Raw genomic sequence first — 23,146 nt, forward strand, 5'->3', positions numbered from 1 at the left:
TTACCTAGATATGTTACCTGCTCCATGAACTTTAACCTGCACCAAACATCGTTATCTCCTCCAGCATCCAAAGGTAAAGGCTCACATTCAGCATCTATTAAAGCCTGATAGGAAGGTAGCGATCATTGCAGAAAAAATTACACAACCCACTTACGCGCGGACTATGTATTATTTCTGCAATGTCGACACCTTCATCTTCCGAATGGATCACCAAAGAAAGCATTTTATTGTTTAAATGTATCATCCAAGTTTGGTGAAGATACATCGATGTTGTTTACAAAAGGCTCCAAAACAGTTACCTGCACAAAAAACACTAACCTCCTCCTGCACCCAGTCTTCTTTGTTCTTTCGCAAGCCAAGATCCACCATCCAAGCAAGTTTGGTGAATCAACTGAAACAAGGGACTTGCTCGACACCGAGGGTATAACCTCTCCTAACCTGATCAAGGTGAGCTCAAAGTCATTTAAACAATAAAATGGGTTTTTTGGAGATTCATTCGGGTTATGTTTTCTACAATAATCGCTACCTTCTTAACCCATTTTTGCAATAATCGCTACCTTTGTAACCCGCATGAATCATCAAAAAAAGCATTTTTGGGGGGGTTTATATTTACATCTTTCTTTTAACTAATTTTAAGATAAATTGTTTATATAAAGTAAGTAAAATTCGTTATTTCACTGTTAACGTACTGATGTACGTTAGCTAAAAGAAACAGCCAAATCGTCTATTGTGAGACCTTGAGTCTGACATCATCATGATTGTTTCGTGCAGTCACGTTAATTTTTTTTTAGGTAGCTATAAGTTACGACCAATCGATAAACAGGACGTGTCGATTTCAGTCCCGTCAGTTTTAGCCGCTGTAGATTTCGACCAATCGATATGAATTGACTATAAGTTTCCGTAAGAAGTAGAGGGAATCATGCTTGGTAGATGTAAATATAAAACAACAAAATGCTTTCTTTGGTGATTCATGCGAGATATGAATGTAGCAACAATCGCAGAAAAAAAAATACGTTACCCGCTGAGGACAGCAATATATTTATTTTCAGCAATGTCGCTACTTTCATATCCCCAAAGAAAGTATTTAATTTTTAGATTATATATTTAAATACAAGATCTTCAATATCAAGTACTGGGTCAAATATTTTTTTTATAAAAACGGCTCAAAATGAATAACTGGACCCGGATTTCAATGGACTTCGTTTTATCACAGTGTACATGGAAATAACAATCAAGTTATAATTAGCCTTGTTAAATTCATTAAACATCACAGATAAGCAATTTCACAAGTCTAACTGTTTATATAGCAGGCATAAAGTATACATATTATAATTATTGTAAAAGAAGAAAAAACATACCAATACTGATATATTTTATTTTCAGTATACATAGCAAAAGAATGGCTTTATTTTCAAAAAAATGTATCGTCTTTAATGAACTCTCACTCCTTTAATCCTTATCAATCAACCCTGTAAAGCAATAAATGCGTTAATTTTGATAAGAAAATGCGACCAAAAAATGTGTGATCATTATTACATACGATACAAAACGTAACAGAGATTCAGATCTCATACAATCCAGATCTAGACAGGTGTGTGTACAAGCACAACCTGACAACCAAGGTAAACAAATCTGTTGTCAACAACACATGCCAAAACAGGCAATTATTATGAAAGTGTGTTTTTAAACTTGAAAATATTTCAGGTTTTACTTTCTTTTAAATACAAAATATAATATACTAAACATAGCACTTTCTCAGTTTGACAACGAAAATTTACCAAAGTAAGAAATGTCAGTGAAAGCGAAAAAAAAAACGGTTGCTTTTTCTGTGGCTTATAAAGTTGTGGTAAGTTTTAATCCTGATAAAGAGACAGATACAAATGTACAACTGTTTCTTTGTGTAGTGTGTCTTTATATCAGCTGGAAAAACTGCCCTTGGTACAAAGTAAGTAGAACCATTTACAAAGCATCAGAAGACAAATTTGAAAAACTACCCATGCTGTCTTTTTAAATCTTGACAGGCATGGAAAAAATAGTCCAATCACAGCCTTTGATAGAGATGCTGTGTTTTAAAGTTTTAACCAATCACAGGATCTATTGATCTTTCAAACATGAACAGCTGACCAATCAGAGCTTGTCTCTCTAGTCCTTGAGCTCTACATTGACATCCTCCTCCTCCATCATGTTCTGTGGCAGAGGGAGGGGTCTGTGTATGTATTCCTTCTTCCCTTTGCTGAAGTCTTCCACAATGTGACCCTCCCCGTTAAGAAGCCACTTTGTGGTCAGTAGTCCCTCCACCCCTACTGGGCCTCGAGCATGAATTCGGCAGGTACTAATTCCTACCTCAGCACCTAAATATAGAAATACAAATTGATATTGTTCTACCTCATATATCAACCATGAAACAAGCTACGTGCTTTTAACAAAATTGTGGCTTTTTCATTATTGATCATAGTGGGACTGATTTTTGAACCACAGAGGGTAAATGCTTGATAACAATATAATTGATAATTTGTTGCATATTTACTAAGCTTTAAAAAAGCAGGGACGTATATAATAACAGTATAGGCAAGTCTCGCCAAAATCACTTGGTATATCATTATAAAATTTAAAAAACAATCTTAAAATTATTCTAGAATTGTTATTTGTACTTCATAAGCTAAAGTTCTTAAATCCCCAAGACCCATTTTTGACCCATTTCAAAGATTAAGTAAAAATCAATATTTATTTTCTTTTTATCTAAATTAGTTTACAACATTTAGTTATTAGTTGTCTAAATTGGTTTACAACGTATGATTAACAAGATATTTGTGAGAATGCTCACTAGTACCCCTGCTCTGATTTGAATATATACAAACTGAGCAAAGTCGATATTTAACAGGAATTTGAAGTTCCAATTACACATGTATTAAAAAAAAAATGGATACCAACAAATGGCATGCCTAAACAAAGACTTTTAAAATTTCAAGCATCTGCGGTAAATAGTTGCTGAGAAATCTTAGACGAAAATTTGTTTTGAAATTATGGCAAAAATAAACTAAGTTCAACTTGTCATTTAACAGGAAGTTGACATCCGATTGGTACAAAAATATATCCCAATGTATGGCATACCTAAACAAAGAGTGTGTTAAAATTTCAAGCATCTGCAATGAATAGTTGCTGAGAAAAATGCAAACAGACAGACAAGGGTTAACCAGTATACCCCCTTCTCCTTTAGAGCAGGAGTATAAAATTGTATGAAAAACATATGCCTTTTAAGAGGTGGAAAAAATCTAATAAAAAGCGACATTTTTTACTGGCCAGGTTTGAACAGAGTTTTAAAAACTTGTCAAGGCTCGCATGATAGTTTGGGAAGTAGACATGACAAATGTAGAAGTTGCCTATTCCATTAGTTTATACATCCCTGGAAATATGTGCTTACCAAGTCCAAATCTGTAGCCATCAGCAAACCTAGTGCTTGTGTTGTGGAATACACAAGCACTATCCACGCCCTTGAGGAACACCTCTGCCACGTTATCTAAACATTTAAAAATCGATTTTAATTCCTACAATTTTTGGCTGAAAAGCTACATCTATTTAGAGATTACTTTCCAATATTAATTATAAACTGAGTCTTTCATTTTCACATCTACCGCCATGCAAAAACAAATGTTAAATTTCCTTAATTATTTGTTTACATCAGTTGGCGGTAAAAAAAAAAATGTGCACATCATTAAAAAAAAAAAAAAAAAATAAATTAAATGTTCTCAATAAAAAAGTTTTTTTTATCAAATTCTTTTAATGAGTCTTACTTACCATCACTAGTGACAATGGCGTCGGTGTGGCTACTGCTGTATTTGTTGATGTGTTGAATGGCGTCCTTGACATCGTCTACAAGTTCCACGGTAACGGACAGGTCTCCGTACTCTGTGTGGAGTGAGGGGGCCGGTGGGGGGCCAAACTTCAGGGCCGAGGCCAGACGGGGTCCAGAGTAAATCTTCACCTACATCAAAATCATGGAGATGGTAATATGCACGAGACACGGCAAGTTTCATTACAATTTTGATAACTCACAATGCTCTATGGCCAAAATAAATTAATGTATTAGTTAACAGGCCAAAAATTTCAAAATGTAATGGAACAGGTTAGGTCGTATTTCATTTTTACTTTCATTGCATAAATTGCTAAGAATAATGACTCAATTTTCTTATCTTCAGTCAAAATGGAAGTTGTGATATTCCCTATTTCATTAATTATTGCAATAACATTAATGAATGTCTCAGCATTTGACCGAATGCACCGGAGCCCGAAAACCAATAAATTTATTTTTTTGGTAACTATATTTAAATATTTTGACAATCTTATCATGGTTTGTCGACAGTTGATTTTCTTGGTTTTATTCTTAATCACAATAATCAATGTGATTTGTTTATAGTTTGAAATTTTCATATACAAAAAAATTACAATTTTTTGAAGAATTAATTATACAATATAGATTGAAATCTCAAACGATGCAAACCATTTAAATATAATAATAGGATTTCTCTGTTTACTTTGGCTCAAACAATTGGTGTATTCGTTTGCTACCTCCAGAATTGGACCTGAATATCTCTAGCAGATCTCCATTGTCTACCTGCTATTTAGAAAGTAGACAATGGAGATCCACTGAAGATCTCCATACTGCAAACGAGCAAATCAGGATTACTCTTGCAGCTCTCCAATCGACCAAACGAATACACCCAATGTCTATTGAACATACAACTCTATATCAATTTCTATGATATTCTTACTTATGCAAAATAATTTGAAGCACTTACCCCTTCGGATTTCAGCATGTCAAACAAATCTTCAAAAAATGGAGCCCTCAGGTGGGTCTTGTTGACCAGTATGGTTTCCACGGCGTTACAAGCAGCTGGGTAATCCGTCTTTGAATCTCGCACTGAAAATCAGGGCAAAAACGTAACAAGATATCAATTTGGAAGAAAGTACACAGAATTTGCATCTCCATTTTCTCTGTATTTTCTTTTTTTCTTTCTAAATTTTACCCACACGTTTATCAAACTAAGGTTTGTACCTTTTTAGATACAGTACATTTTTGCTATGAAGATTTGGAATCAACTGGACCAAGGTTTGCCTTTTTTAATAAAAGATTTTCTGACTACAGATATCAAACTAAGATTTAAACTTAATTTTATTTCCATATTCTTCTCACATTAATTTTATTGAGAAAATCAATATCAAACAAAGGTTTCTACTTTTTTCAGATAAAGGCCCTATAGTTATTTATGAATCAGGCTTACCTATGTCTAGAGCCATATCCTGGTCAATGTTCCTGTCGATGTAGACGTGACACACGCCCTCGCTGTGCCCCAGGACGGGGATCCCCTGGCTCTGTTTCTGGATCATGCTGACCAGCTCGTTGGACCCACGGGGTATAATTAGGTCAATGTACTCATTCATCTCAAGTAGAGACTCAATCTCCTCTCGTGTGCTTACCTATTGAACAGACAGTTCTACATCATACAAGAGCAGACTAGATTTTCAAAGCATAATAAGAAAATGAAGAGGGGGTGTTATAATAATGATAGTTTAATAATTTGGAAGTGGAGATAAATTACACTGTTGAAGAGGATTTTTAAAAATTATTTCAATTTATAGTTTATTAGCCAATGAAGAAATTTGAACCCGCTTGTTCTATCAATGAAGCGATTAGAAATCAACCACCTTTGTCGCCTTTAAAAGCCCTATAATGTATCCAATTTATACTTATTTCATCCTACCAATGATTCTTTTTTAATTATCCTTCCAAAATAAGATTATCAAGTTTGATTTCTATAAATTTTACAGATTCAGTTTACAAGTTATGGTATCTGAAATGTTTTACGATAAACAGGAATTCCATTTATGACAAATCACCTAAAACATCTGCATGTTATATTTTCAATTCCTTTACATGGCTTGTCTAGGCACCTTCACTCGTTGAAATGTAATTTTCAATTTAACTTGGTATTCACAAATCTGTAGCAAAGACAAACTAGTAGAAATATACCAGTGAAATGGTTTCCCTGGGAACGAACGGTTCGAGTGCCTCCTGGACAAGCGAGTGCAGAATCTGGTTACTGTGGTACGCTTCCTTCCCTCCTTTCAGCAGCAGACCGTTACCACTGGCGATAGACAAAGCTGCCACCTGTGTACAAAACAAAAAATCTGAACAGTGAGAGAGATTGATTTTCATTGTTCCTGAGAATCACCATGTTTGTGAGTCTCATTGTGTTTGAGAGAGAGAGAGAGAAAGAGAGACAGACAGACACACAGACAGAGATCAGCACTCACCTGAGGTAGGCAGTCTGGACGGGACTCAAAGATAACAAGAAGAACCCCTATAGGGGTCGTGACCTGTTTTAATTCAAGGCCATCTGCCAGCAATGTCCTCCTAACGACACGCCCAACAATGTCTGAGCTTTGATCGGCTATCTGCTTCAGGCCTTCATAAAGAGTGTGAAGTTTCCTCTCACTCAAAACTAGTCTAGACACTAAGGTGGACTCTAGACCTATCAATCAAAATTGTTTCTTTTAAACACAAGAGATAGAAATATTTTCATCTTCATTTTTGTACTGTAAATGAGTGCAATAATTAAATGACATTTTACAATTTCATTCCAAATCATTTAACACCTCAACGGTTAAGTAATAATTTGCATGCCTCAAAACCTTAATCAGAATTTGAGTTTTTCTGGCTTGCCTTTTGTAATGTGTTCCATACCTGACTTGTTGGCCATCTCTATGTCCTTGCTGTTGGCATCAAGAATGTCTCGCTGTCTCTCTAACAAAAGGTTGGCCAACTTTGTGATGATCAGGTGCTTCTGATTGGGTGTGGTTGTTTGTAGCACTCGACCTCCCTCTCGTGCTAAAGAAATGAACATCAGTAATCATAATTAATTCAATTCTTTTCTGCTTGGCACCCATCAGTGACGCAATGGGGTTAAGGCCATACAAGTGAAAAGCTGTCAATGTGACAGCAAACCGGGTTTTCTTTTATGTAAACTGTATCCATAATCCATGTCAACCCTTATCCAGTGAAATGGAGTACCCTACATGTATATGCAACATTTTGCCAAAAAATGACTAAGTTCAAAAGCTGGTATTTTTTCGATAAATTATCGGAAATCAAAATCCTAGCAATATGCACACCTCTGATATATGTACAATTGATCTGCAAAAGAACAACTTCCTATCTTGAGAACTGTAGGAGGAGTTATCCGTACAATGAGGGTACCCTATATGAAACATTTTGCCAAAAAATGACTAAGTTCAAAAGCTGGTATTTTTTCGATAAATTATCGGAAATCAAAATCCTAGCAATATGCACACCTCTGATATATGTACAATTGATCTGCAAAAGAACAACTTCCTATCTTGAAAACTGTAGGAGGAGTTATCCGTACAATGAGGGTACCCTATATGAAACATTTTGCCAAAAAATGACTAAGTTCAAAAGCTGGTATTTTTTCGATAAATTATCGGAAATCAAAATCCTAGCAATATGCACACCTCTGATATATGTACAATTGATCTGCAAAAGAACAACTTCCTATCTTGAAAACTGTAGGAGGAGTTATCCGTACAATGAGGGTACCCTATATGCAATATTTTGCCAAAAAATGACTAAGTTCAAAAGCTGGTATTTTTTCGATAAATTATCGGAAATCAAAATCCTAGCAATATGCACACCTCTGATATATGTACAATTGATCTGCAAAAGAACAATTTCCTATCTTGAGAACTTTAGGAGGAGTTATCCGTACAATGAGGGTACCCTATATGCAATATTTTGCCAAAAAATGACTAAGTTCAAAAGCTGGTATTTTTTTGATAAATTATCAGAAATCAAAATCCTAGCAATATGCACACCTCTGATATATGTTAAATTGATCTGCAAAAGAACAACTTCCTTTCTTGAGAATTGTAGGAGGAGTTATCCGTACAATGAGGGTACCCTATATGCAATATTTTGCCAAAAAATGACTAAGTTCAAAAGCTGGTATTTTTTCGATAAATTATCGGAAATCAAAATCCTAGCAATATGCACACCTCTGATATATGTACAATTGATCTGCAAAAGAACAACTTCCTATCTTGAGAACTGTAGGAGGAGTTATCCGTACAATGAGGGTACCCTATATGCAACATTTTGCCAAAAAATGACTAAGTTCAAAAGCTGGTATTTTTTCGATAAATTATCAGAAATCAAAATCCTAGCAATATGCACACCTCTAATATATGTACAATTGATCTGCAAAAGAACAACTTCCTATCTTGAAAACTGTAGGAGGAGTTATCCGTACAATGAGGGTACCCTTTTGGCAGCCGCCCACCCGCCCGCCCGCCCGCCCGCCCATCCGCCCGCCCGCCCGCCATTTTCACCATTTTAATAACCGGATTTTTCCGTTGGAAAACCCGGTTAATAAAATTAATATTTAGATTCTCATTCTAATTTGCAAAAAATATGGGGCGGGTGGGCAGATTTTATTTATTATTTTTTATTTTTTAAAAAACACCTTTTTCACCGTTCATGTTCTAGAAATAACAACTGCTCTATTCTTTTTAAAAATTGTAAATGCTCATATGAGTACACAAACCCAGTTGTAATCTTTTAATTCCATTTTATTTCGACTTAACTGTTGATGCATGAAGACATTTGTTTCCTTATGATAACAAACATGACTGAAATGACACGGTAGTCCATTGCACATGTTTAGGCAGCCACTTAAAATTTTTTGAAATTTTTGTGTACCGAGCCAAACTTTTTTGCCCGAAATTTTTTTTTCGTTTTTTTTTTTTCAAAACAAAATAAAATGCATTGGGTCTGGCCATTTTCAGAGGGGCGGGCTAGGATGAGAATCTAAGAATTAAATACAAGCTTGCTTCAGTACCATTTTCACACCCTACAGTACTTATTTTCCTCAAAGGAACTTTAATTTTTCAATGTATTTCTATGTAAATGTAATATTAGAAGCACCCCCCCCCCACCCCAAAATCATACAAGTATATGGATTGAAAGTGAGAAGATCAAAAGTGAGATATTAATTAACAGTTGTAAAATTTACCTTGCATGGCCATCAGTTCAACTGGTGCATTCTGGACTTTGGACTTGGTGAAGAAGGTCCCGATGTTTTTCCCTGACACAATGTTGTGGATGGCTCGGTCTTCATGTCCATTGCAAATGACCACAGTCGTACCATTGTCTAGGGCCCAGGAAGCTGCTCTCACCTGAAAAACCAAACGATTCTTGTCTAGAACAAATCTTATTGAAGATCTTCAAATGCTCAAAAAGATTGTACGGGGCTTTTTAACACAGTTTTGCTAGCAGGACACAATATCCCAGTCAAAGTTCCTATAGAGGGATAAGCAACAACAACTAGAACTGTCCTAATGGGACTAATACCCCCACTAGGCTATTTTCAAATGGGACAAATAATTGAATTGAATAATAAAGGTTTGGAACACATACAAAAAAAAATTTCTAGAATTGTAAAAAAAAAAAAAAATTAGTTAACAAAGAAAAATTAAAATCAAAATTGTCAGAATTTCACTGTAAATACATATCTATAACAGTAATACATTTACAAATGTATGTATTTGATGATATATTTTTTTAATTTAATTGATTTAAAGAAAAACCAACAAAATGACAATAACCCCTCCCTTTGCAGTGAATAGAAATACCGGTAGCCAAGCAATGCTCTTCTGTTGATAAAACTTTCAATATCTTTCTAATAAGAGTCTTGACAGATGCAATTAGTTGTTTCAAATTTTCCTCACTTTCTCCTATGGCACAATGGAACTCCATATCAGAAAATTGATCCCATAGGACTATGATTTTCTTTGATGAACTTGTTAAATTTAATAAACTCCCAAAACATTACCATAATTACCATACTATGTAAAAATATGTAAAAAAAGAAAATTTAATATTACAAACAATTTTAAAATTGCCAAAACACTACAATCATATCAGTAATTTTGAATTTCATTTAAATTAATGCCCAATAGGGTCACTTCATTAATTTACTTGACAAATAAATTTAAACAACCTCTAAAAATAGTTTAACTTCTTTATTAATAATTATATTATTTATTTCCTTATAATGATAGACCTTTTGGTTTACATGAAACAGTTTTAAAATAGCCCCAAAACCATCACCCACTTTACAGATTATCAATTTCCCCTAAACACATGCTCCATCTGAACCATGGCTCAGATAATGGCTCCCTTGGGACAAATGAATTCAGCCACACTTGTCTTTGATGTTCTTATTAGCTCCTTAGAATTTATCATTGACAAACAAAAACTTTGCATTGTCAGTTGATAGAATACTTATAAAAAATAATTTTTTTTTATTAATTAAGACATAAAGACAAAAAACTCCATCTGGATGTATTTATATAAATATATTTTAGAGTGTTTTCTATTAATTAATTAATAAAATCTGTAAGGATTACCTCCCTTACTTTTCAACATTAGTGTACAATATATAGAATAAGGAAAATGAAAACAGTCATAAAATCATTAAATCTTGTCTGATCTTAAAAAAAATTGCAGGTGCACATCTTCAGATGGTGTTCAACATATGCACAAATTTTCAAACTGTTCCATGCAGTAATAAAAAATTCTATAGGGGGGACAAAGTTGCGTCTACAGACAGACGGACAGACGGACGGACAGACAGACGGACAGGGTGAAACCAATATACCCCCCTAAACTTCGTTTGCGGGGGTATAAAAATATAGAAATGTAGACCTAGATTACGGATATCAAAGTTTTAATCAATATATAAAGTATTCTTTTCAAAATTTCATTTTGCTGTAAAATACTGTAAACCAAATTTTTTTTCGCGGCGACTTTATTTCGTGATTAACTGCCGATAAACTGGTTCACGACGACTAATGTTCGCGACCAAGCCTTATCCACACCTGTATTGTTATAAAAACTATTGACAAAGGATTGGTTCACAGTGAGAAATATTCGCAACGACAAGGCTCTCGCTAACCTTGCGAAAATTTCTCGCACGCGAATAAAAGTTGGTTTACAGTAGCGCTCTCTTGATAATTTTCTGAATGTAACAAAAAAACTGTTACGAGAAATAAAGTAAACGCAATAAAATCACTTGACAAATAAACACACATCATAACATATCAAAATCCCTTATTCAGTTCAACGGGTGAAGACAAATACATGTACACATGATAAAATCAAAATCGTTCAACAGACTGCACCTTAGAATCCATCCCACCCAGTCCAACGCGGGATTTCTCTCCAAAGATGACGGAGGTTTCATCGACCTCCGGACAGTAAGTATGGAGGAGGCGGGAGCCCTCTTGCCCTGGGGGTCCTGTGTAGAGGCCATCAACGTCTGACATCAGAATCATCAGGTCAGCGTCGACTTCCACTGCCAGGCGGGCCGCCAAACTGTCATTGTCCTTCAGACTTATCACCTGGAAAACATTTTTGATATTTACATTTAAGGTTTATATTTAAAAGTGTTTTGTTTTAATGAGTAATTTTTCTATAGAATACAGAATCATACAATTAAAAAACAATTTTGTTTTTTTCATAGTATTCAGTTACCGATAACTTAATCTAATTAAAGAGATATATTAAGTTGTATTTGCCTATTCCTCTAACTGCCATCATATAAATAGTGCCTGTTTGGGAAAGTAACTGTTGAAATTAACACCCCAATAAAAACATTGTCAACCGACGCGAAGCGGAGGTTGACAATGGTTTTCGAGGGGTGTCAATTTCAACAGTTACCCTCCCAAACAGGCACTATTTATTTTAATAATACTGAATGTCTAATTTTTAAAGAAAATTTAACTGCTTTTATATAGAAATGAAGTGAATTCTACGGTGAACAGTACGCGCATAATTTACGCGCATGTAACAATTCGTTGTATTACCCATTGCCAAGTGTGTTGCTAATGCTGAGGGTAATAGAACGGATTACCAACTGCGTCTAAACCAATCAGATTTCAGTATTTAACATGAAAGTATAATAAAACAAGTTACTATAAACTATCTTCTATTCGTGTGCAAGAAAATTTTCCTTGGTTCGCGAAAAGTTTTTGTTCCTAATGCATGTACCAGTTTTTCTTGCTATGAACCAATCCTTTAATATTCCTGGCATTGATTTTGATTAAAAGGCTTGATTGCAAAAATTAATCACTGCAAACTGGCCCTTATCACGAGTAAATCATGAAATAAAGTTGTTGCAAATAAAAGTAGGTAGCAATATAAGTTTCTTTGTGGTAAAGATAGTAAGAATACTCAAAATTGGAATCATTCTATTTAATGGTGGCACTTTTGTATGTACTCTATTCAATCTTAAGGGAATACTCATAAACACACTCACTTGGAAAAGGAATTATTTCAGAAAATTGAATTTCAAAATACATCCCCTTGTACCAAATTATTGACACTCCCCAAAAATCAGCCTTCAAGAACCTAAATTATTTTATAATATTTCAATGCATTAGTAATTTGATTGGTAAGAAATCAAAAGGCCCACAGGCCTTGACAGTCACCTGAGTACCATATCCATTAGATTGACACGTGAGAGAGTCTCACATTCGCATTTTAAGCTTCATTTTTAATTCTAAAACCTAATCTGAGACTCCTTTGATTGTTAACCCGCTTTCATTAATTGATATTTGAAAAACATTCTTTCATGAAAATGGGAAGGGGGGGGGGGGGGGGGGGGGTTGTGGGTCATGAGTCAGAGGAATCTTGGGTTATTCATACCTTAACTCCAGATTTTTGAAAATGTGCTTCACACCAAAAACAGTAACAAATGACTTTGTAGTTTTCTAGATGAAGTTAAAAATGTAAAATTGTTTACTGACAACTGCAGCTGATAAAGAACGATGTACGACGATGGACAAAGACCAAATGCAATAGGTTACTGAGTGACTCAATTGACCTATTATATATATATACTGTAGACATATTTTTTTCCACGGGGTCATAATTCCGCGGAATCACAATATCAATTTAATCCGCGGGTAAAAATTTACGCGGATTCTTTAAATGAAAAAAAAAAAATCATTTGAATAATTATTATTAAATTTAGTTCTGAGCGATTTTCATTACCTAGAATTTGTCGAACTTTGGACTTAAATTGTAGAACTGTTCACAATGAACAGTAATTATCGGTTGTACAATTGTAGGTAGTCAATAGTTAGCCGTCAAGATGTTACGACGCTGGCTAAAATCGTCTTGTGATCTTTATTAACTGTCAATTTATGGGTTCACATGTCGTTAAATTATGAGTTGATCAGTTTTATCAATTAAAAGTCAGAGCACAACGGGATCTAAAAGTTGCAGTAAAAACACGGGTCATAGCGTTTAGTTAATTGGGTCATTGAAAGACAGACCCGCTTGGGGCTATATGTCGTTTGACACGTGCCGTTATCTCAAGCTGGGAGAAGTTTAAATTTCATGCAAGTAAATTTACAGAAAATTCAAATCTTTAGGAGACTAAATTATTTATCATGTGAATTCTCAAAACAAAATTGTTTGACAGTTTGCATAGATAAAAACTATATACATTGGGTACACGTATATGCAAGTGTTATATAATGTAGTAACTTCCGATTATCCTTATTCATGTAAACGCAATTTCAAAATTTCATTCCAAAATGCACTTTAAGTACACTGGGAAAAAATTCCGCGGCAAATTTGTGCCTGCGTTCATAGCGTAAATTAATACCACGCGGACAAAAGTACGTCTTCAGTATATATATATACCTGTACGCTTGTTTGCTTTTTGCAACAATGTAAGTATCAATTAGTACAACATATTTTAATATGAGAGCACATTTTCTTTCTTAAACTTTTTTTGTAAAAAAGAAAATTGAATTATTACGAATGAATAGCGGCCAGTCTGTAAGGGGAAAAATGCTCAACCCAGTAGTTTATACTTGTATAAATTCAGTACCGATCGCATTTATTCTAAAAGTATGTACATCACAACTTAGAGAGTACTGAGCTGACTCTCCATCTTTCACTCACCCCCTGTAAGTCTTTGTCTATCTGGGGCGGTGGGGCGACAGCATCGTTGGTGTTCAGGATGGGAACAATGCTCAGTTGTAGCAGCTCCTTCAGCGTCCCTATCAAGTTCCTTCGACTTTCCTCATGGAAGAAATCTGGCTTGGTGATGAGAACCTAATAAATATAATAAAACCAAAAATTTGATTTTAAAAGACGAATTTCTACACATCTACTCTGTCATTTCCTAAAAAGATGTTTTCAAAAGCGTTAAAATATCTAAAGCTCTAGACTTAATTATTGAGTTGCATTGCATGAATAGTGTATTCCAATAAATCGATTAAAGTTGACTTAATGAGAAGTATTGTTCATAAAAAAACAAAGTTTCTGCAATTTTTGACATGGCAAGTCCTGTGCATCTTGTCATAACTAAACCAAAATGTATTCCTGTCAAACTGACTTTTAGTTGATAAGAGTTACTGTAATTATCAAACATACAAATGAGTAGTCGAGCATATCATAAAATATATGTAAACTATGTTCGTAACCTGGGCAGTTTTGACTCCATACTGGTTAAACATGGCTTCATAGAGCGACATTAGACCACTCTGTCCGACGGCAGCACAGGCTCGGGGCTCGATCAGGGATCCCTGCCTCTGGAAGACAAACGACAGACCTTATATATACAGTGTCACAGAGAAGGTTGTGGGTGGGTGATATATACTGGTTAGTGCTAATGGAACCATAATGCTGGACGTCAAATGAAGATACAGTCAATCTTCGTTTATCTCAAACTAGATAGGACGTACTGGTTAAACGCTCCGAGTATTCGAAGTATTCGAGATTTCGAGGGTAAAATAGTTAAAATAATAAGTGGTTGGGATTTACGAATCACTTTGACATGTCCATTGTATTCGAGATATCAGTGTTAGATATATCAACGTTCAACTTTATTTTTATATGCACATTACCAGGTATTACTGTGGACTCATTAATTTCGTGAGGACCAATTTTTCGTGGATGGCTTAAATTTTACAGGTTCGTGGGGAGGTAATTTTGTGTATTTTCTTATACCTACAAAAGGAAATATGATTTTATTACCCTAATTTATCAATTCGTGGAAGTTGTTAATTCATGGATGAGAGGTACCCACGAATTCCACGAAAATTGAGCCACCACGAAATCTAATGATTCCACAGTTTGCAAATAATACACATGCATGTCATTTTGATTTTAAGATCTCATTTAATACATTCACAGCCAATCAAGGAAGTCAACCTAAAAGCTGAAGTATTTCTTGTGATAACTGAATTGCAGTTTTATTTAAATTTGTGGGCATCAATTTTATTAGTAAAATTCACAGTTTTAAGGATACATAATTTGGATAAGAAATTCATGAAAATTTCTGTCCCAATATTTTTTTTTAAGAATCTACAGTATACACTTTTCTTCAGAAGTTTTCACACAAATGTATCAGTATGCACCATTCAATTTGATGGAGGCTTCTTTGTAAATGATGGAAATGTCTCAAAATTACAACTATGTTCCATTTAACATACAACCTGGTTTTAATGAGACAACAAAATTACACCAAGAAGATTATTTATTGCAATGAATTTTGATTACATTTAAACCACTCATACATTTTTATCAGACTGAAATATTGTATGTACAGCTATTTGTGTTAAAAAATAAAAGACTACCGATACCTCAAAGAATAAATTGTGCAGTGAATTATTGATTGGATTGGGTTGGGGGGAGGGGGGGGGGAGGTGACATCACTAATAATTGGATGGAAGGATCAAGTGCAAAGTGCTTGATGATACAATTGATGGTACAATTAATGGTTAGGGTATTTTGATGATTGGTGCTATTGATTGAATGAAGACAGGTTAGGCTTTAAAAAATTAATCCTTAGTTTTTTGGGCCAAAAATTTCATGCAACAGTCAAGTTATTATTTTTATTGCAAGAATTGCAAAAGGGAATATTTTGGTCATGGTCATAAATTGATAATTTAATTTTAATGAGCAATTCCCCTTTACAATATTGCAATGATCCTTATTAATCAATGTTTTACCTGAAAAACAAAACATTAATTTCATTTAGCCTAACATGGATCTTACAAATCATCTACAATGAAATCTAAATGTTTCAGTCTACCATTAAAATAAGATAAAGGGGATTCAAATGAATTTATTCAATTATGAAATTACAATGTATTTGTTGTAGGAAATTTTTAACTTTTTTTCATGATTTTGCATTGAATCTCACTTAAGATTTTGAGAAATTGCAAAATTTTGGATTACATATATACATACAAAATAGCTTAATTAGAGGAAAACTTGAAGATAAATACATGTATGTGTTTTAGCAATGATAGAGCCAGTGGAAATTTTTTCTCAAGATTTTATTCCAAATAAGTTGATAATAATACTTTCTGTTTTCTTTAAATGTAGAATAAAGGTTAAACTTGTGCAAATAAAGAAGTCCATCCTTAAAAAAATATTTGTTTGGAATTGCCTCCTAGAGGTCTTTTGACCAAGGAGGGAGGGGGGGGGAATTTTTTTTGGGTATTTTTCAAATTTAAAGTTTTACTAATTTTTTTTTTTTTAATCCTTTATATTTTGCTTATAAGATTTTAATAGCCAGGAAGAAAGGGGGGGTTGTAAGGGGGGAGGCAATTCCAAACATACAATAATTTTGTTTTGGCCTAACTACAATTTTATTTTCCAAATATCTACTCCATGAGCAATCGGATTAAAATCAGACTGCTGATACACGATCAGAACAGCTCTCGAGAGCGGTAGCGTATCAGAACAGCTGATTTTAATTAGATTGCACCAAGAGAATCTAGCAAATTTATAAATATGCTGGACATTCAGATACTCTAGTGTGTGCACAGTCACAAATTAAGTTTTAGGATAATTATATTCTGAAGCAAAGAAAAAATCTTAAGTTTTTTTTCCTGGCAGAGACTAAGTAATTAATTACCAGTAAATTTCAAAAAATAAAATATGCACATGGTTTTTTGTTTCTTTGTTTTGTTTTTTCTTTTTTTTTTTTTTGGTTTTATTTTGGGCTTTTTTTTGCTTCTGTTTTTGGAGGTAACTCAATTTTCTTCATTAACATACCTTTGTACTGAGGAATATAGGAATCAAGCCATTATTAGTCAACATTTAACTTTAACAGTATAATATTACTGTACATCTAAAAGAGTCAGTTTTGATCTGCATGTAATATTAAATTCAAAACCAAACAAGGCAATTTTTATTCAATCTTCATATTACATGTATTTGGAAATTTAACAATAATCAATTACGTTTAATTTAAAATATGTACTGCGTTCAATATAGTGAGCTGTACCTCACATTAAATTACCACTACAAAAAAAATGAGTTATTCCCCTTTTTCCAAGTGACAGTGAAATTTATCACTGTTTTAGCATTTAATGGCTCCTGAGAAACTAAAAATTCATTCTTATACCAAGGTCATAAATAAGAGAGAGTTATATATGTTCACATACAATGTAATCTCTACTCTATAGATCCAAATGCCCAACATGCATTATTTTGACCTTTCAATTCGAAACCGTCAAATCTATTAATTTTATTCAAAAGACTTGAGTGATGAATTTTAATCACCCCTATAAAGGCTTTGGTTCATGCAAGCTTTCACCAATTACAGAGAAGCAAACAGATTCTGCAATCAAGGACACATATCATTTATTTTTTAGAAGTTGTTGTTTTCTTCTTTTATCATCTCAATTAAGCTATAATTAGACTAATGACACTCACAGTATTCTCAGATTGCAGAAAAGATGCCCAATTCTAGCACTGAGAAAATGAAACCCAGTACTTACGTATGTCTGAAAGAAATATACACACACACATATATACATGTCATTCACTTACAATGATTACTGGAAGAATTTTAGAAATACTACTGGTAAGCAATACTTTATGGATTATAATTCTGAATGCAGGTCAAATATGGCTTTTATTAATAAATCTATTATGTCTATAATATGCATGCATCTATCAAAAGCTGCATGTTTTGCTTTTTTTTATTACATGGTTTATCTTTTCATACTTCCACGAAACAAAAACTAAACAGTATACTGAAGTTGTTTTCTCAATGGTGGAATGAGAATTATAAATGTTCATAAAAACGAGAAAAGTTCTTATTAATTTTCTTGATCTGGTCCTATGCAAGTCTAATTGTTGGTTTCCGATAAAGAATGATAAAACTGTATGAGATTAAAATGATCTAAAGTTATCAATTCAAGATGGATTATATAATATATTCAAACTGAATTAATATGTCTATAAGGAGATATGTTGTACCCTATAAAATTAATCACTAACTTGCAATAACTATATATATTAAAACAATCATACGTTTTATCAAACTCTAGCTATTAAAACATATTTACCCTTAATCAAACCAAGCATTAGAAAAAAAAAAGGCAAGTTCTGTTAATTGCGATTTTTTAACTAGGACACTTACTTTACTTGTATGTAGAGTCTGTCGCATACTCATGGACATCAGCATTTCTTGATGGAGTTTTTGTTTTCCGAACGCGATGGCACCACTAGTCACCATAATCACCTGTTTATTCATGGCGTGCAACTCGCAAGCCTGCAACAACAAAAAAAAAACATTTGATCTTCATTGCTAATCTGTCCCCCATTTTTACAAGTAATAATTAAAACTAATAATTAATATGACTGCCCGTGTAATGAAATCATAAACCTCTTCCCAGAATGTAACTTAAATATTATCCTTCAGCAGGTTAAGTTGACACAGTTTGATGAAAAATTAAGTAACAGCAAATGTTTTATTAAAGTCTTGTATTGTGGTTTCATCGGTATTTATTTCACATCAATTTCCATTACAGTTGAACTTCGATATCTCGAACACTAGTCTAGCTGATTTCTCGAATACAATTGATATCTCAAAGAGATTTGTAAGTCCCAACCACCTTTTTTTCAACTATTTCACCCTCCATATTTTGAATACTTGGATATCCCAAAGTTTTAAACAGTCCCATCTAGATTGAGATAGACGTTTGACTGTATTTCTTTGATCAGAATATCTAACAAATCAAATGTTCATCAATGTCCAATATCTGACATCATTTTGTCACGACAGAAACATTGTCCATGAAGAACTGTATCCTCAAAAATGGGATACTTTATTAAATTCATGAATACTGATGAAAACTTCATCAAACTAAATTAGTTTACCCCGTGGAAGAGGGGTACAGCTGTTATTGTGGGTAATAGGTCTAATATAACCATTTTTTTTAGCAGAGCATTGAATTTGGGCAGTACATGTTAATTAAACTCTTTGATGAGTGCCATATCTACTCAAGGTCAACTGTCAATTCATTGGCTAATAGATATGATACGAATATATTTAACACTAAGAGACCTATCCGAATTTATTAAGGGCTGTATATTTCAGTTGAAACACTGTCAATTTCAACAGTTACATCCCAACGAAAGTCCAAGCTTTTTATAAAACAGCTCTTTAAATGTCTCTTACCTGTTCCACGATGGAGGCTAACCTGCCCAGGGCCAGCCCACACTCATCCTCACGGGTGATGACGGCACTCCCCAGCTTAATGACCACTCGCTTACAATTCACCAGGTCCGAACGGAACATGGCCTGAGCCGGCATGACCTGAGACGTCGAGATGTTGGCCCGAGATTCCAGACGCCATTTCCTTTGAAGGGACTGGGAAGATGGAGAGGCGCCCCCTGCGAGACTGGAGAAAGCTGAGATTTGATTGGACGATGAACTTGTAGAGGCCAAGACCAGAGACCTGGTGCTCAAACCCTGACACAGTCTTTGGCCAGACTTACTGAGGAGTGTTTTGTAGTACATGATTTTCGCCTGCAATAAACTTTATAGATGTATATCTTTATCAAAATCTTCACAAACTTAACTCAGGTACCTTCAAGTGTTGACTTAAAATTCCCATCAAAACCACCTCCTACAATAAAACATATTGGCCAGGGTGTCTATGACTGCACAATCTCTTTAAAGGTGTCTTAACATGTACATTAGTACATGTATGCTTCTGCAGAATTATTACTTACTATACTAAACATGCACGGATTATATATTAACCAAGAGCTAGCATATTTAAAGAATTATTTTTTTATTAATGCAACTTCATCAATGTAAAAGTAATCAGGTATTAAATTAATCTGAGATTCCTCTGACTCTAACCCCCGCTTTTATTGCACGTCCCAATTAATATAAAAGCGGGGGTTAGAGTCAGAGGAATCTCGGATTAGTATTAAATGTGATGATCACAAATTAGTGCATTCAAGGTAGTTCTTCTTCAAGAAAATGTGCCTGGATCCACCCCTTGAAAGTTCAACTCATCTTGCCAATTTTAAGTTCTATGAAATTTGCTGCATTCATAATATTGTTAAAAAAATTGTAAAATGTCAAGACAAATGATCAATATTAAACCTCAGTCTAAGGGAGACCTGTGTTAAAAGGAAGAGAGAAGGGTTATCTTTTCTTCTGCAAGTCCGAAAAGATAAGAGCCATTTTTCCTATCATTCACTCTTCTCATGATATTGTACCTGGGGAAAGGTGATTCCCAAATTGACAGCACCGAGTGATTGTTTACATAGTTACAGTAATGGTCGCCTGATATTACGGATGGACATGATAATAGTGATTATATCATAGTAATTAATTTAATATTTATGTCAATTGCTGAAAATTGCATTGAATGATGAAAGCTAGTGATTATGAGTTAATCGAAGGGCTGGATTGGAGATGACACACCATTCTTCCTTGGTCGGTGAATTTTGAAAAGGGGGGGGGGGGGTCATAGCCTAATTAAGGCTATAATTAACATTCTTAATTAGATCAGGAGTTTATATAATTAAAATAAAATTAAAAAATTAAATCAAGTTGTGATTGTCGTGTTAAATATAAGTTCATAAATATTTTTTAAAGTTCGACTCTTTTTTTAAGTGACTAATGCAAAAATTTTCCATCGACGATTGCATGTGTGCCAGTTTCAGGCCCTGTAAATGCGTAATTTGCTGATGTTGTACAGTCGTCCAAACAATGTACAACTGTATGAACAATTTGACAACAATGGCAGACAGCTTGTCTTAATCCAACCTTGTCTCGTTTTAAGTGCAATCTTTCAATCGATCTTCCGCGAAAGAAATTATATCGAATTTTCCACTTACCGCAGTGAAAATTCCGTTGTTCAAAGATGACGCCAAATTAAATTACTGCTAAAGTCTACACTCTATACGATCAACCATGTCTGTTGCAAATTTTCTGTTTCGTAAATCTAGCATCCAATTGACCAAGTAACTCTCCAGTCTAGAAATTTAAAATAAAATCAAAATGCATATTACATATGGCAATGCGATGAACTTTCATGCGCACAGACAAAACCGCGCAATCAGCTGTTCATTGTTTGTGATGTAGACTATTATCAAAGTGCGTAAATATTTAAATGCATACCTATAGATCTAGTCTATTGGCCCCTGCGATGGAATAATATCCACTGCTTAAAGAACAAGGCACTTTTCGTATAAATACTGGTTGGCTTTTTCTTCCTAGAACCGGTGTGACACCGGAATGAACTCGGTTCAGTGTGAAAGGGGCAGACAACTGATGATAGTTTGTAAACAGAGAGAGAGAGAGAGAGAGAGAGAGAGAGGAGAGAGAGAGAGGTGCATAAATCCTGCAACCAAAAATTCATAATTTTTGTTCTCAGACGCGTAATTAATTCGTGGGAAACAAAATTCAAAATACAACAATTATATAGGCCTAACGTTAATATATTAATTCTCCTTTCATTGATTATATATTAACCAAGAGCTAGCATATTTAAAGAATTATTTTTTTATTAATGCAAATTTGGGATTTGAACACAGTTTCCTCTTGAATTCAAACTGACCAAGCATGAATATACGTTAGCTCCTGTCTAGTCCGGATTGACGGGTTGTTTATTAACCCTTAGTGACCTCGGATACCCCCCCCCCCCAGGTCAATAGCTGTTCTCAGTTCATTGACCCGATCACTTTCACAGGCACGTAGCATCAGGGGGGGCCAGGGGGGGCCTGGCCCCCCCACTTTTTCTCGCAGCAACAAATTTTTTAAAATTTACATATAAAAAATTGAATTATCATGGAGTTGGCCCCCTCACTTTTTTGGGAGTATGTGAAAAAATGATATGAAAATAAGGAAATGAGGAGTGAAATTGAAGTTATATACTACGCTAGCCCCCCCCCCCCCCCCCCCCCCCCCCCACGGATTAGGATTTTGAAGATTTTGGGAAACTTTGAATTTCCTTTTTTTTTGCTTGTCAAGATTTTTTGGATGAGTCTGGCCCCCCCACTTTCAAAAACGATGCTACGTGCCTGTTTCAAGAACCAACTAAAGCCAATACTCGCTATAGTAGGATCTCATTAAAAACAAAAGATTTGCATATTTATTTATAGAAAAAATATCAATAATCTTATCTTTCCCATTGTCGCTTATGGTCGCATTTAAATCTGCCCCTTGTGTGCAACCATTAAATGTGCATGCATGTCAACATGCAAGATAATATGTTTGCATTCAAGATAATTATGTGAACATGTAACATATTCAAACTAGTATGTTGACATGCAAGAAAAGATATATTACACCTCCAATGATATACGAATTTTTAACGATCTATATATATACGAATTTTTAACGATCTATCTATCTATCTATATCTATATATATATATATATATATATATATATATATATATATATATATATATATATATATATATATATATATATATAGTAACTTCCCCAAGGTCTTTTTTAGGTCTATTATCTTGGTGGTGCCTCCATATATGTACACGAATTCATATGATAAATGTTTTGACATATAAGCACCTATTTACAGCAACGGAAGAAAAAAATCAAAGTCCTGAGAGTATTGATAGGTGGAAGCATTATTTAAATTACCTAACAAAATTATGGTAGAAAATATTTGCTCAAAGAATTAATTTTGAATAATTTTTGATAGGTAAAATTAAGTTATAAAAGCCTAAGCGGGTTTCGAACTCACGACGTACAGATTCGTATAGC

At 34.2% G+C, this 23,146-nt stretch overlaps 1 protein-coding gene across 1 annotated transcript; it reads right to left on the bottom strand.

The window, feature by feature from the left end:
- Positions 1 to 1,359: 1,359 nt before the first annotated feature.
- On the bottom strand, positions 1,360 to 21,685 carry LOC128180654 (delta-1-pyrroline-5-carboxylate synthase-like). Its single transcript, XM_052848791.1, has 16 exons — positions 21,537 to 21,685; positions 21,254 to 21,392; positions 19,575 to 19,925; positions 18,534 to 18,665; positions 14,575 to 14,682; positions 14,051 to 14,203; positions 11,257 to 11,475; positions 9,087 to 9,249; positions 6,743 to 6,886; positions 6,313 to 6,530; positions 6,029 to 6,166; positions 5,280 to 5,475; positions 4,797 to 4,918; positions 3,796 to 3,982; positions 3,422 to 3,517; positions 1,360 to 2,351 (listed from the first exon to the last, which is right to left on the bottom strand). The coding sequence occupies exons 3-16, from the start codon at positions 19,914 to 19,916 to the stop codon at positions 2,143 to 2,145; spliced, it is 2,427 nt and encodes an 808-aa protein (XP_052704751.1). The 5' UTR covers positions 19,917 to 19,925; positions 21,254 to 21,392; positions 21,537 to 21,685; the 3' UTR covers positions 1,360 to 2,142.
- Positions 21,686 to 23,146: the final 1,461 nt, after the last annotated feature.

Source organism: Crassostrea angulata, chromosome 4 (genome assembly GCF_025612915.1).
Source record: "Crassostrea angulata isolate pt1a10 chromosome 4, ASM2561291v2, whole genome shotgun sequence".
Lineage (NCBI taxonomy): Eukaryota > Metazoa > Mollusca > Bivalvia > Ostreida > Ostreidae > Magallana > Magallana angulata.